This window comes from Miniopterus natalensis, chromosome 9 (genome assembly GCF_054644295.1).
Source record: "Miniopterus natalensis isolate mMinNat1 chromosome 9, mMinNat1.hap1, whole genome shotgun sequence".
Lineage (NCBI taxonomy): Eukaryota > Metazoa > Chordata > Mammalia > Chiroptera > Miniopteridae > Miniopterus > Miniopterus natalensis.
The window spans coordinates 18,297,427-18,308,194 of NC_142089.1; the positions used below are offsets into that span (position 1 = coordinate 18,297,427).

At 54.7% G+C, this 10,768-nt stretch overlaps 1 protein-coding gene across 2 annotated transcripts; it reads right to left on the reverse strand.

Annotated features, from left to right (window-relative positions):
• Positions 1–1,135: 1,135 nt before the first annotated feature.
• FNDC5 (fibronectin type III domain containing 5) lies at positions 1,136–9,043 on the reverse strand. Of its 2 annotated transcripts, none has more exons than XM_087820274.1 (6): positions 8,836–9,043; positions 7,204–7,319; positions 6,550–6,748; positions 6,120–6,209; positions 3,555–3,688; positions 1,136–2,638 (listed from the first exon to the last, which is right to left on the reverse strand). In XM_087820274.1, the coding sequence occupies exons 1-6, from the start codon at positions 9,041–9,043 to the stop codon at positions 2,600–2,602; spliced, it is 786 nt and encodes a 261-aa protein (XP_087676400.1). In that variant the 3' UTR covers positions 1,136–2,599. The 2 variants fall into 2 exon arrangements, with proteins under 2 accessions (XP_087676400.1, XP_087676402.1); XM_087820276.1 differs by having other exon boundaries at positions 1,136–3,200.
• Between the last annotated feature and the right edge of the window lie 1,725 nt (positions 9,044–10,768).

The following is a 10,768-nucleotide window of genomic DNA, read 5'->3' on the forward strand; positions in this document are numbered from 1 at the left end:
ACCCAAGTAACTGGCCTGAGGTAGGGTCTCCTGCCTCTCAGTCCTGCATTCCTCCCACAGGCTTACTGTGCTCTGCCAGTCACGTCTCAGTCTCAAGAACTTGCCTGGGCCCCTCCCAAGCTGTGAGGAATCCAAGGATCCAAGTGAGCAGTGAAGAAAAGACCACCTTGCAGGTCCTAGCTGCAAGGCTCTGTGCAACTACAGTGGATTCTGGAAAAGCTCAGTCATTAAAGAACTTGGGGGTGTAGGGAGGTAATTAAAGGCAATGGAGTTTAAGGCAGGAGTGTTGTTTCCTCTTCTCTTCATTCTCTCAGCTGATGTACTATAGACTCAGATAAGGAAGGGACAGGAAACTGCCATTAGCAGTACTTTTTGAATCCCACTGACAACCAGCTATACCTGATGCTGACTTGGGGGCTTCTCCATCATTTGGCACTGTGTGAGCACAGGGGACCTGGGAAGTGCCTCTCTGAGGTTTGGCTTTGAGTTCTGTGTGCTAATTGATTTCCCACTTTCCCACTCAACCTCTTAAGACCTGCTTTCCTTCTCAGAACCTTCCAGAACAGCCTTCTCTAAGCCCCGCTCTCCAAGCTCTTGCTGGTTCTGACCGAGATGTTCAAGGTGCCCCATTTACTGGTTTGCTCATTGGCTAATGGCCCCATTACTCTACCTTTCATCCTGCCGTTGGGATCATAATGATGTTCCTTTAGCAGCCCAGAACAGCATGCTGTGAATACTGAGCTGCAGCATGGCAGCTTGTGCAGTTCCTCTACACTTCCTCCTCAACCCTGGGAGAAACAGAACTGCATTCCTTTGGCCAGGGAAAGCACCCAACCCCATCCGAGGGGAAAACCCTTTGTTTTAAAAACTGAGCACCAGCCTGCATACCTATGTGGTGAGGCAGCCCAAGCTTGGTTTGGGGTGCGGGGGTGGGGCTCAGTAATAGGATGATGGAGCAGCTATTTTCTCCTCCTACACGTGCACCCCCATCTGTTCGCGATTTCCCTTCCAACTCCAGCTTGGCTGGCAGGCATGTCCCTAGGAAGCTGCAGGCCAAAATGGAGAGAGAACTGACTGGCTGCCAACTGCCAGAAAAAGAGGGCAACATTTGGGCATTTACCAGAAGACAAGGATGTGCCTTTTCATTTGTCTTTTTATTTTACATTTAAAAAGTGGTTATTGCTCTAACTGGATCAGAGGTAAGGACCTCTCTCCCCTAAGGAGCCTTGGCCTTGCAGCCCCATTCAGCAGGGATGGAAGTCACAAGACAATGAGTGAAGCCTCATGCCTTCCCATGAGGAAGCCCTTAGTATTGCTGACATCTGCCTTTTACCCGTCTCTCCTCCCTCCATGTTCCACACTCAGGCAAAGCAGAGTGGTGGCTGACCCAGCCATGAGAGCTCTTGTAGACCGGAAGGAAGGGGTGGTCACGGGGTGATGGCTTTCAGCTCTCTGGCTTGGGGCTATTGCTCTTATTCAGTTCCACATGTATTCACTGAGCATCTACTATATGCCAGGCTTGTGCTAGGTGCAGTCCTCCACGCTCCTGTCCTTAGCCACCACTGGAAAACGCAGAAGCCCATCTCTTCCATGCAGGCATTCATCAGCCACAACTTGTCAGTCCTAGGGAAGGATCTTCCTTCCCTTATCAAGCACCATTTTTTTTTTTTTTTTTTTTTTACCAGAAGGGCAGTGGAGAGAGAGACCTGTCACCTCACACCACACAGGCTCTAGGGAAGGACATGAGGACCCTTGGTAGCTTTCACAGAACCCTGGATGAGATGGCAATAATATATGGAGACCCCAGTGGCCAGGACCGCTCTGGCTGAATGGCTCAGGCCTGCCTTCCAGCAGCTTCCACTACAGCGTGGTGATTTAGCAGCCCCTCAGGATGTCCCATGGGAACGTACCTTTCAGTTGTCCAAGACAGTACTGTTACAGCTCTAAGAGACTTTTCCTAAAGAAATAGGGCCAGTACCTTCCAGGTGTTCTAATTTTCTTAAAACCCCAGACTGATGGTCTTACAGTCAAAATAAGGGCCAAAGAGAGGATGCAGGCAACCAGCTCAGGGAATCCCTCTGCCCTCTGGAGTGAAGCCCTTCCATTGTGTTTTCCAAGAGACAAAACAGATAACATCTCACACACACACAAAGTTGTACATCACATCACAAACAAGTCCTTGATGGCTGGATCCAGAAAAGGCTCCATGGCAGCCATGCCCCTGCCCCACAGGCTGCCCCATGGCTTCCCTGATGGTTCTTGTTCTGAAAGAGCTTAAGTCAGTCTAAGTGCTTATCTCCCAGAAGCTTTGTGCATTTTCTCAGAGAGGACGCCTGTCCAGGAGGCAGAAAGAAGGCCGTGTCTCATGCAGCTTTGCCTTTTCCAGAATGGGGCCAGGCCTCAAGTTTTGTGGCTTGTTTATTTTTTGCAGAATTTGGGTTTGTAGTTCAGCTTCCTTCACCAGACTAGGACATCGGGGAGAGAGAGAACTGTGTAGCTAGCCGTGCCTCCCCCTCCACCGCAGTCCTCCCTCTCCCTGTGTCTGTGGACCTGGGGACCAGCAGAGAAAAATGAAATCCTTCTCGCTGCAGACAGGTAGTCACGCTTCGATGATGTTCACCGAGAGCTTGTTTGGAAACTGGGAGGAAAAAATGAGAGAAGCGGCCAGGGCTAATCGAATAGACTTCTTGCAAAGTTGAAAACAGAGGACACAAGAAGGAAGGGAGCAGCAGGGCTGCAGCCTAAAAGTGAGGCTCTTGTCCTGTGTGGAAGGAAAGGAGTAGCCCTGCCTGAATGTCTTGTCTCTGCCTTCTCAAACCCAGCCTTCAGCCTCACTCAGCTGAACGGTCAGTCTGGGCCTGGACCCACCACTCGTGGTACCCAGTCCACCCCCAGCACAGCCATCCTGCTGGCTGGTTCTCACATCCTGCAGATCTGCCTCTCAGCGCAGCCTCAGCCACTGACATTGTTGAGGTGCCTCTGGAGATGGGGATTAATAGGCTTCAGGAAAATGCGCCGGAAAGAGTGAAGCCAAGAGAGAGGACAGTAAGCCAGAGGGTGTAAGAAGATGGAGGGAGGAGGAAATGTAGAGAGGGCCAGATGTTTGTTGGATAATCATCGTCAGAACCATGAGATCCTCTCACATTCTCCACTGTCTGTCTTCTGAGCTGCTCAGAGCCAGCACTGAAAAGGTCTCATATCTGTTTTACACAAGAGGAAACGAAGGTACGAGGTGAAGCCCCTGCCCCGCGCCACACAGCACAGCGGGAGCAGAAATGAGCTCAGAAGCCCCTTTCTCGTCCCACACCAACCAAGAGCTCTGCCCTCTCCATTCGCTGTCCCCCCCTTTTTTAACCCCCACTGGCCCCTGGCACCCTGCAAACGGAGAGAATCCAAAATCAATTTGCAATGTCCCCTGGGTCACAGGCAGCAGCCAAGCTTGGCTCTGCCCAGCTGTAGCTATGCCAGACCCTGAGCTGACCCCTTCTGCAGTCCAGGGACTCCCAGTGCACGAGCCACGGGGCCACCCACCCAAGTCCAGGTCCAGCCCTCACCTTGCTGCGGAGAAGACCTCCGCCTTGGTGCTCTGGTGTGCTGGTTTCTGACGCACTCTTGGTTTTTTCCTTGTTGTTATTGGGTTCATTGTCCTTGATAATGTCATACTGGCGGCAGAAGAGGACAATGACGCCTGAGGGGACAAGGGAGAACAGTCAGAGTCCTTGCCGGCCTGCTTCCTTCCCATGAGCACTTGCTAGGCTCCTGTTAGGTTCTGAGCTCCAGATGGTCTCTCACCTGCACTACTGCAACAGCCTGCCTCTGGCCTCTGGCTCCCGTGTCCACCTGCCCCCTGACCAACCATCCCCTTCACTGCTGCTGGGCTGGTCTTCCTACAACATGGGGACCTTTGATCATGTCCCCTCCCTTCCCTTTTTTTAAACATCTGAATCCTCCCCTTTGCCTTTAGGGGAAAATAGAAACAAAAGTGTTTGTTGAGCATGTGCGCACCTCTGCGCTGTGCACTGACATTCTAGTTCACTTACTCCTCACGGCACTGTGAGGGTCCCTAGTATCATCCCCAGGTTAGGATCAAGGACACTGATGCAGAACTTAGATAACTCACTCAAGGTCGCTCAGGAGTGAGCTGGGATGTGCACCCCAGGGCCTGCACTCTGCTATTGCTGTTATCAAACTAATAATATATGAGCATAATAAGCTTTTTTGAAAGTTGAATAGTATTAAGGCAGCCAACTCCAATTCTTATGTTTTCCCCATTTTTTCTTCTATATTTGATTTATAGTGTTTATTTCTTGACCTGTGTGTTTTAGGTATCATCTGTTGACTCCCCACCATGGTAGTGTCAGCAGTGGTCAGGGTGGCCTCTGGCCAGAGACAGTACTTTGCGTCCTCAGTTCTTGTCTTCTTGTAGGAACGAATTCAAACAAGTGACAACAAATAGCAGCAAAAGCAGGCAAGAATTTATTTGCAGAAAAGGAATACACTCAGGTATAGTCTGAGTGGGCAACTCAGCCAGCTGAAACGAAACCCATTGGGGCTTGGGGTATTTATACCCTTAAGCCAGAGTGCCCCTCAGTAAGTCTCCCCCTCCCTTATTTCTCAAAAAAATATCTTTAAGCCATAAGGCTCCCAGTCAGACCACATCCCAGAGGGGCTCTAGATCTTCTCTCCTCACATAGGGGTCTGTTGCCTTCATTGTCTAATTTTGGTTTCTCCTGTCTCCAAGCCCTAACTGCCTTTCTCAGCTCTTATCTTTCTAGCTGCCTACTCTAACAGTCGATAAAGCCTAACAACTCCTCCTACTTCCTTCCCCATCATCCTAACAGAATTACATGACAATTTCAGGTTCATTCACTAGGTTTATATTGTTATGATTATGTAAATACTATCTGTGCCAAGTCTAATAAGGCACCGTAAGCAAACCTCCTCTTTTGTATAATCCTTTGTTTTTCCTGCTTTTTTTCCCAAGTGCTTGTTTTTCTATGTGCCTACAGAACATTTTTTCCCTAATTCTTCTGAGGGCCTGCCCCTCACCCACCATACTAATACAGCTTTGGCATGTTCACGTTCCTCAATCCAGACTCCAGTCCACTTTACAGCCTCACCATCCTCTACCCCTCCACTTTCTGCCTTCTTTCTTGGGTCACAGCTGCACTGAGATGGACTGAGCTTAATCTGTTCCTTGAACACACTGCCCCGAACACCCTTCCTTCCTTTTTTTGGCTTCCTGGTGAATTCCTATTCACCCTTCAAAGCTCAAATGTTACCGCTCTGTGTTTTTCCTGTTTTCTACTCCTAGCCCCAGAATTAATTCCCTCTCCTCTGCTCCCATACATAGTACTATTATAGCACTCATGTCATTGAATTAGAGTTAAGTAAAGGCCTGGCCTCTCCCAGGCTGAGCTGCTTGCAAGCACAAGGATCTTCTTAGTCATAGCTATAGCACTACCTGGAATGCACTATCTGGAATGTAGCACTATATGGAATGAAGTGGCTGTTCAGAAAATGCGGATTGAGTATGAAAATGAAATTTTATCTTTATCCTCAGGGAGGATAAGTGGGAAAAGAGAGAGATATAAGCCCAATTAACTTATCTAAGAAGGGCTGAAGAGAGGGGCAAACTGTGCTGTGGAGGCGTGGAGGCAGGAGTGACGTTCTAGTGAAGGGGCTGCGGAGGTTTTATGGAGGCGGCCTCAGAGCCGGGCCAGAAGGACGAGCAGGTGAAGAGCATGTCCCAAGCCTGAGCCACCCAGGCCTAACAGCACCTGGCAGCACAGGAACCCAAAGAGCGGGGAGAGCCTGCTGTGCCATGGCCAGAAGGCAAAGAGGCTGTGATATGTCAACACCGGCACTCTGAGGGAGGGGAAGAGAAAATACTCCCATAGCCCCACAAGGCAGCTCTCTGTATGCTATTTTTTTTGGTGAGGGCTGAGTTAGAGAAGGGATCGGATCTGGTCCCGAGAGCTGTACCAGGCAGGACTTAGAAACTTCTGACCTCTTAGCGATCTCTAAGCCCCTCACCCTTCGTTTCTGGGAGAGAAGGGGTCTGGTCAGGGTCCCCCGCTTCCCAGAGGTTAAATGAAGGGCTAGGAGGCCAGACTCACCGGCCCACATGAACAGGACCACGACGATGATCAGCACCTCGCCTGTCTGCAGCTGCTGGTTTCGCCCCATCTCCTTCATGGTCACCTCGTCTGTGGTCGGAGGGGAGAGAGGCACTAGGTCTGGGCTCCTTTCCTCCCCCAGCTGCTCCTCTGCAGCCAAGTCCAAGATAGTAAGTGTTTGTTTCTATGGGTTTCCACACATCTAACAAAAAGAGGTTCTAGAACGTGCTGATGGCTACTTGGGGTGGCAGCAATAAGGGAATCCAAAATTTAGTGTTTACATACGCGTTGTATTGACCTCTCAGGTACTGCTTTACTAGGCGGTGGGGGGGAAGGAGGGGGAGTTAGTGCTTTCCTCAACCTCCTGCTGCTCTGGCGCTGACCAGCCCTCACCCCACCCCGTCCCTTCCTCACAGTGACCAGGCCTTGCCTTTGTTCTTGGAGCCCATCTTCTCGGCCTCTCTCGGCGTCTTGAAGAGCACCGGCTCGCTCGCAGGACTCTGGCCTTGAATGGAGATGGCCTGCACGTGCACGATGTATTCCGTGTCTTCCTCCAGGTCCCAGAGGGCGCAGGAGCGGGTGGTGGTGTTTACCTCCTGGATGAAGCGCAGCATCCGCACGTCCTTCTTCTGCCAAGGCAAGAGCCAGCCCGCGTTTCCAGGGCCCGGTCACCACCCCGCTCCGCCACCTCTCCAGGGGTGATAATGGGCTCACCTGGCTACCACCTAAGCCCTTTGCACATATAATCTTACTTATGCATCCCACCATCTCTGCAGATATCACTATCTCCATTTTACAGATGAGGAGACAGGGCAGAGGGGTTAGGGAAGTCGCCCAGAGCCATACACTTCGTGAGAACTGGAGCCAGGTCCAAATCTCAGGTCTGTTTAAAATCAAAACCACACTCGTAATTCCCAGGTCCCAAACAAAGGCTCCAGAGCCCTCCCTCACTGACCAGTCCCCTCAGGGACCCCCTTTCAAGCCATATGTGCAACTTTCTGCCTGTCTGTCTTGCTCCTCAGTCCTTCCCCCCTTCCCCCCCACCGCTACTACCTTTAAGTGCTCTTCCCTCCCGCAGGGTTACCTGCTGAGAGATGGCGAATCCGATGACCACCTCATCCTCCAGGACATCCCAGCTCACCACCGCGGAGTTGGCCTTGAGGTGCCTGACAGTGACATTCACTGGGGCGGAGGGGCTGTCTGGGGGTGGGGAGGCACCAGAGCCTGAGCACCCCCTGCTGTGAGGCCCAGGTCCACTGTCTCATGAGTGGAAACCTGGGAAAGGCCATGAGGTGGGGGAAGGAAGAAACCAGGGCCTCCATGGAGCTGGCATACATGGAGCTCAGTTCCTTAGTAGGTTGCAGGGCCAGACAGAGAGTCCCCAGGCTCCTTGTGTCCAGGGTGGGAGCCCCAGATGGCCGGCCACACCAGGGGTGCAAACTAAAACTGAGCCAAGGCCAGATCTAATGTAGGGGTGTTAAAAGGTGAGGGGACAGGCATGGGGGGGAGACATAGGTGGCCAGGGTTCAGAAGCTGAAGGTTAAGTCTGATAAAAAGTAGTCAAAAGGAATCCCAGTCCAACGCTCTTTCTACAGTACTGCACTGTCAAGTGAGTGACCTTGAGGGAAGGGGAAAGCCCTAGAGGTAGAGAAGAGCCACGCTGGGGTGGGCCCCGGGATGCGAGTCAGGACCAAGGGAGGAACCCTCAGCATTGGGGTGACCAGGCAGAAAGAAACCTGAGGAAGGGCCTCTGTGAGCTCTAAGGGGCAAGGGGGGAGGTGGGAGGGGAAGACGGGGTGGCTCAGAGCAGGCCCCTCAGCTGGGAACCAAGGGTACACAGTAGGGCCTCCTGGATGTGGGAAGAGAGTAGGAGGAAGTGATGGGGGCAGTGGGAGTCAGGGAAGGAAGCAGCTCTAGGAGAGGGGCAGTGGAGTCACACAGCCTCTGTATCTCACAAGGGGCAAGTGCCAACAGGGGGAGACCTGGGCCTGAGCCACACCCCTCACCCCACAGATGAGTGGACCGGAAGCCCAAGGGGAGACAAAGCCAGACATGGACCCGGAAAGAGACAGAGGGACACAGACAGGTGGTGGCAGACACGGATCCAGAAAACAGATAAATGGGGTATCAGAGGCAGACACAGAGATGGGGGCAGTGAGAGAGACAGTAGTGAGCCATGGAGAGACGGACAGAAGGAGAGATGAAGGGAGGCAACAGCAGCCAAAGGGGAGGCTGGGCGAGGATGAGGCCAGGCCCCACGGGACAGGCCAGGCACTGACTGCACCAGACTCAGGGGCCACCTTCGCCCACCCGGTGCCGTGGGTGCCAGTCCCTAACCTCACACACGCTCACGCACACTGGGACCCCACTGGGACCCCATCCTGCTCTGACCTGCAGAGTTGGCCTGCAGGGCTTTTGGGGACAGGGAGGGAGGCCCAAGGTGGGGACTGGTGTCCTCAGCTGCTCCCCCGGCCAGAGAAGGGAGCTAAGGTACCTGAGGCAAAGGCCTGGGCTCAGGGCAATGGTACGAGGGGCCTGGGGATCACAAGACCCTAGACCCCTGGGCTGGGGTGGCCAGAAGGGATTTGGGGGCTGGAGGAAGGAGCTGGAGGTCAAGAAGGCAGGGAAGAGGCTGGGGCTGGCCAGAGACGGGCTCCCAGGGAGACAGGGAGGGAACTGAGGGCCCCCGCCCCCCGGCCCGCCCGGGCCCCCTTACCCGCCTGCACCAGCGCGAGGCAGACGCAGCCCAGCCACAGGCGGAGCGCGGCGCGGGGCGGCCCGGGGCGCATGGCGGCGGCTCCGGCCGGCCGGCCCGGGGCGGCGCAGGGGGACGCGGCTCCGGCGCCCGGCCGCTGCTGGCGCTCGCAATCCGGCCCGCGGCCCGCCCGGCCCGGCCGCCCCGCGCCGCCCCGCGCCGCCTGCATGTCGGTTCCGCGGACAGCGACTCCCGCGCGGCGGTGGCGGCGGCGGCGGCGGCGGCGGCCGCGTCCGCGTCGGGCGCCCGGGGGGCGGGGCGCCCCCGCTGCGGGGAGAGGCGCGGGGCGGGGTGAGGGCCGCGGGCGCCCCCCCGTCCCGGCTCCCCACTCGGCCCGCCACCAGGTCCGCCAGGCTCGCTAGCTGGCCGCCCCCACCCTCTCGCCGGCGCAGGAGCGCAAAAGGGGTTCTCTGCGCCCCACCGTGCTCGGCCCCAGCCTCGCTGCCCCTCTCCGCGCGCACACAGCCCGGGCCCGACCCCATCTCTGCCCTTTCCCAAGGGAGAAGGAGGACACGTGCTGTGGACATGCTCCTCTGGGCCTCTCCCACCCTTTGGCCTTGGGGATCCCCACCCCTCATTCCACCCCAGACCCGAGGCCTTGCTGGCTGGGGCAGCGAGCTGAGGGAGTAATCACAGTAGGGATGGGGTGACTGTAGAGTGCGGGGGCAAGTGCTGGGTGCAAACAGCAGGGGCTCAGTGTTTACATGGGGTCGGGAAGAGGGGCTCTGACTCACTGGAGGGCCTAGCTGTGACCCCCCCTTCTTTGGGCCTCCATTTTTACTTCCGTAAGGAGAGTAACAAGGAGCATCTACTAGGTGCCAGATACTGTGCCAAGGGCTTTACTTGCATTAGGTCACTTCGCACCTATAAGGCCCTGCTCTACTGTTCGAATTTTGCACAGGAGGAGACTGCAGCTTGGAGAGGTTACTTGACTTACCCAAAAACCCACAGCTGAGTCAGGATTTGAACACAGGCTGATCTGATTCCCAAACCTGTGCTTGACATGACTGTCTCCCCACCTAAAGTGAACTCAGTCACCCTGGGATCCCTGAGATCCTAGAATTTGCCTGTGCCAGCTCCTTCCTACCCAGAGAACAATCTGGAGCAATCTCTTCCCAAGAGCAGGGTGAGGGAGGAGTGGCTCCAGTTCCACTCCCCCACCCTCTTCATCCTGGCAGGCTGAATGCTGTGAGCAGTGAAGGAGCTAATAACTCGAAAGGCAGGGGCTTTGGAGCCAGGGCAAGTAGCCAGTTAATAAAAGGGCTTGGACGACCCTCCCTCATTACCTTGGGACATCCATATGCCTACCACTGTACCTACCTCAGTTCCACACACTATTTACCCAATCCACTTCTTTCCTGATCTTGGAGCGCCAGAGAAATGCCTTCAACCTGCACCCACCATCCTCCCCCAAATGAGGTTTCTGAACACCAGACAGCTAGGGAAACTCCCCACCCCCACTCTGTGACACTCCGCACCCTGAGTCCCTGAGAAACGAGTTAAGGAGAGAGGCATAGACCAGGGCCCTAGGGCCCCTGACACGGAGGGGCTGCCCATCTCTCCAAATGAGCCCCTCTCCCCACTGTCTGAAATTAAAGGCCTCCTGGTCTTCCAGAGGCCCCTGGAAGGGCTAATCCTTTGCAAGGGGACACCTTGCAAAGTTACCCCACAGGACCATCTTCAAGATGTCCCCCTCCCCCTTTCAGATGAAGAAAACTGAGGTGCAGAGATGGAAAGAGCTTGGTGCAAATTGACATCGTGAGTCAAGAGCAGCAATAGAGCCCTCATCTAATGCTCATCCCAGGGGCTCCTTTCGCTGCCTCCCAAGTTCCTGGCTGGTCTCCTTGGAAGGGCTGAGCTGATGGCGGGCTCAGGGGTTCTTGCTGAGCAGCGG

Excerpts from the sequence above, each read along its gene's own strand:
- FNDC5 (XM_087820274.1), bottom strand. The coding sequence starts at position 9,043 with ATGCAGGCGGCGCGGGGCGGCGCGGGGCGGCCGGGCCGGGCGGGCCGC. Across the intron at positions 7,320-8,835 it reads CCTCGCGCTGGTGCAGGCGG|ACAGCCCCTCCGCCCCAGTG; the intron begins GTAAGGGGGCCC and ends CCCCACCCCCAG. Across the intron at positions 6,749-7,203 it reads GATTCGCCATCTCTCAGCAG|AAGAAGGACGTGCGGATGCT; the intron begins GTAACCCTGCGG and ends TTGCCTTGGCAG.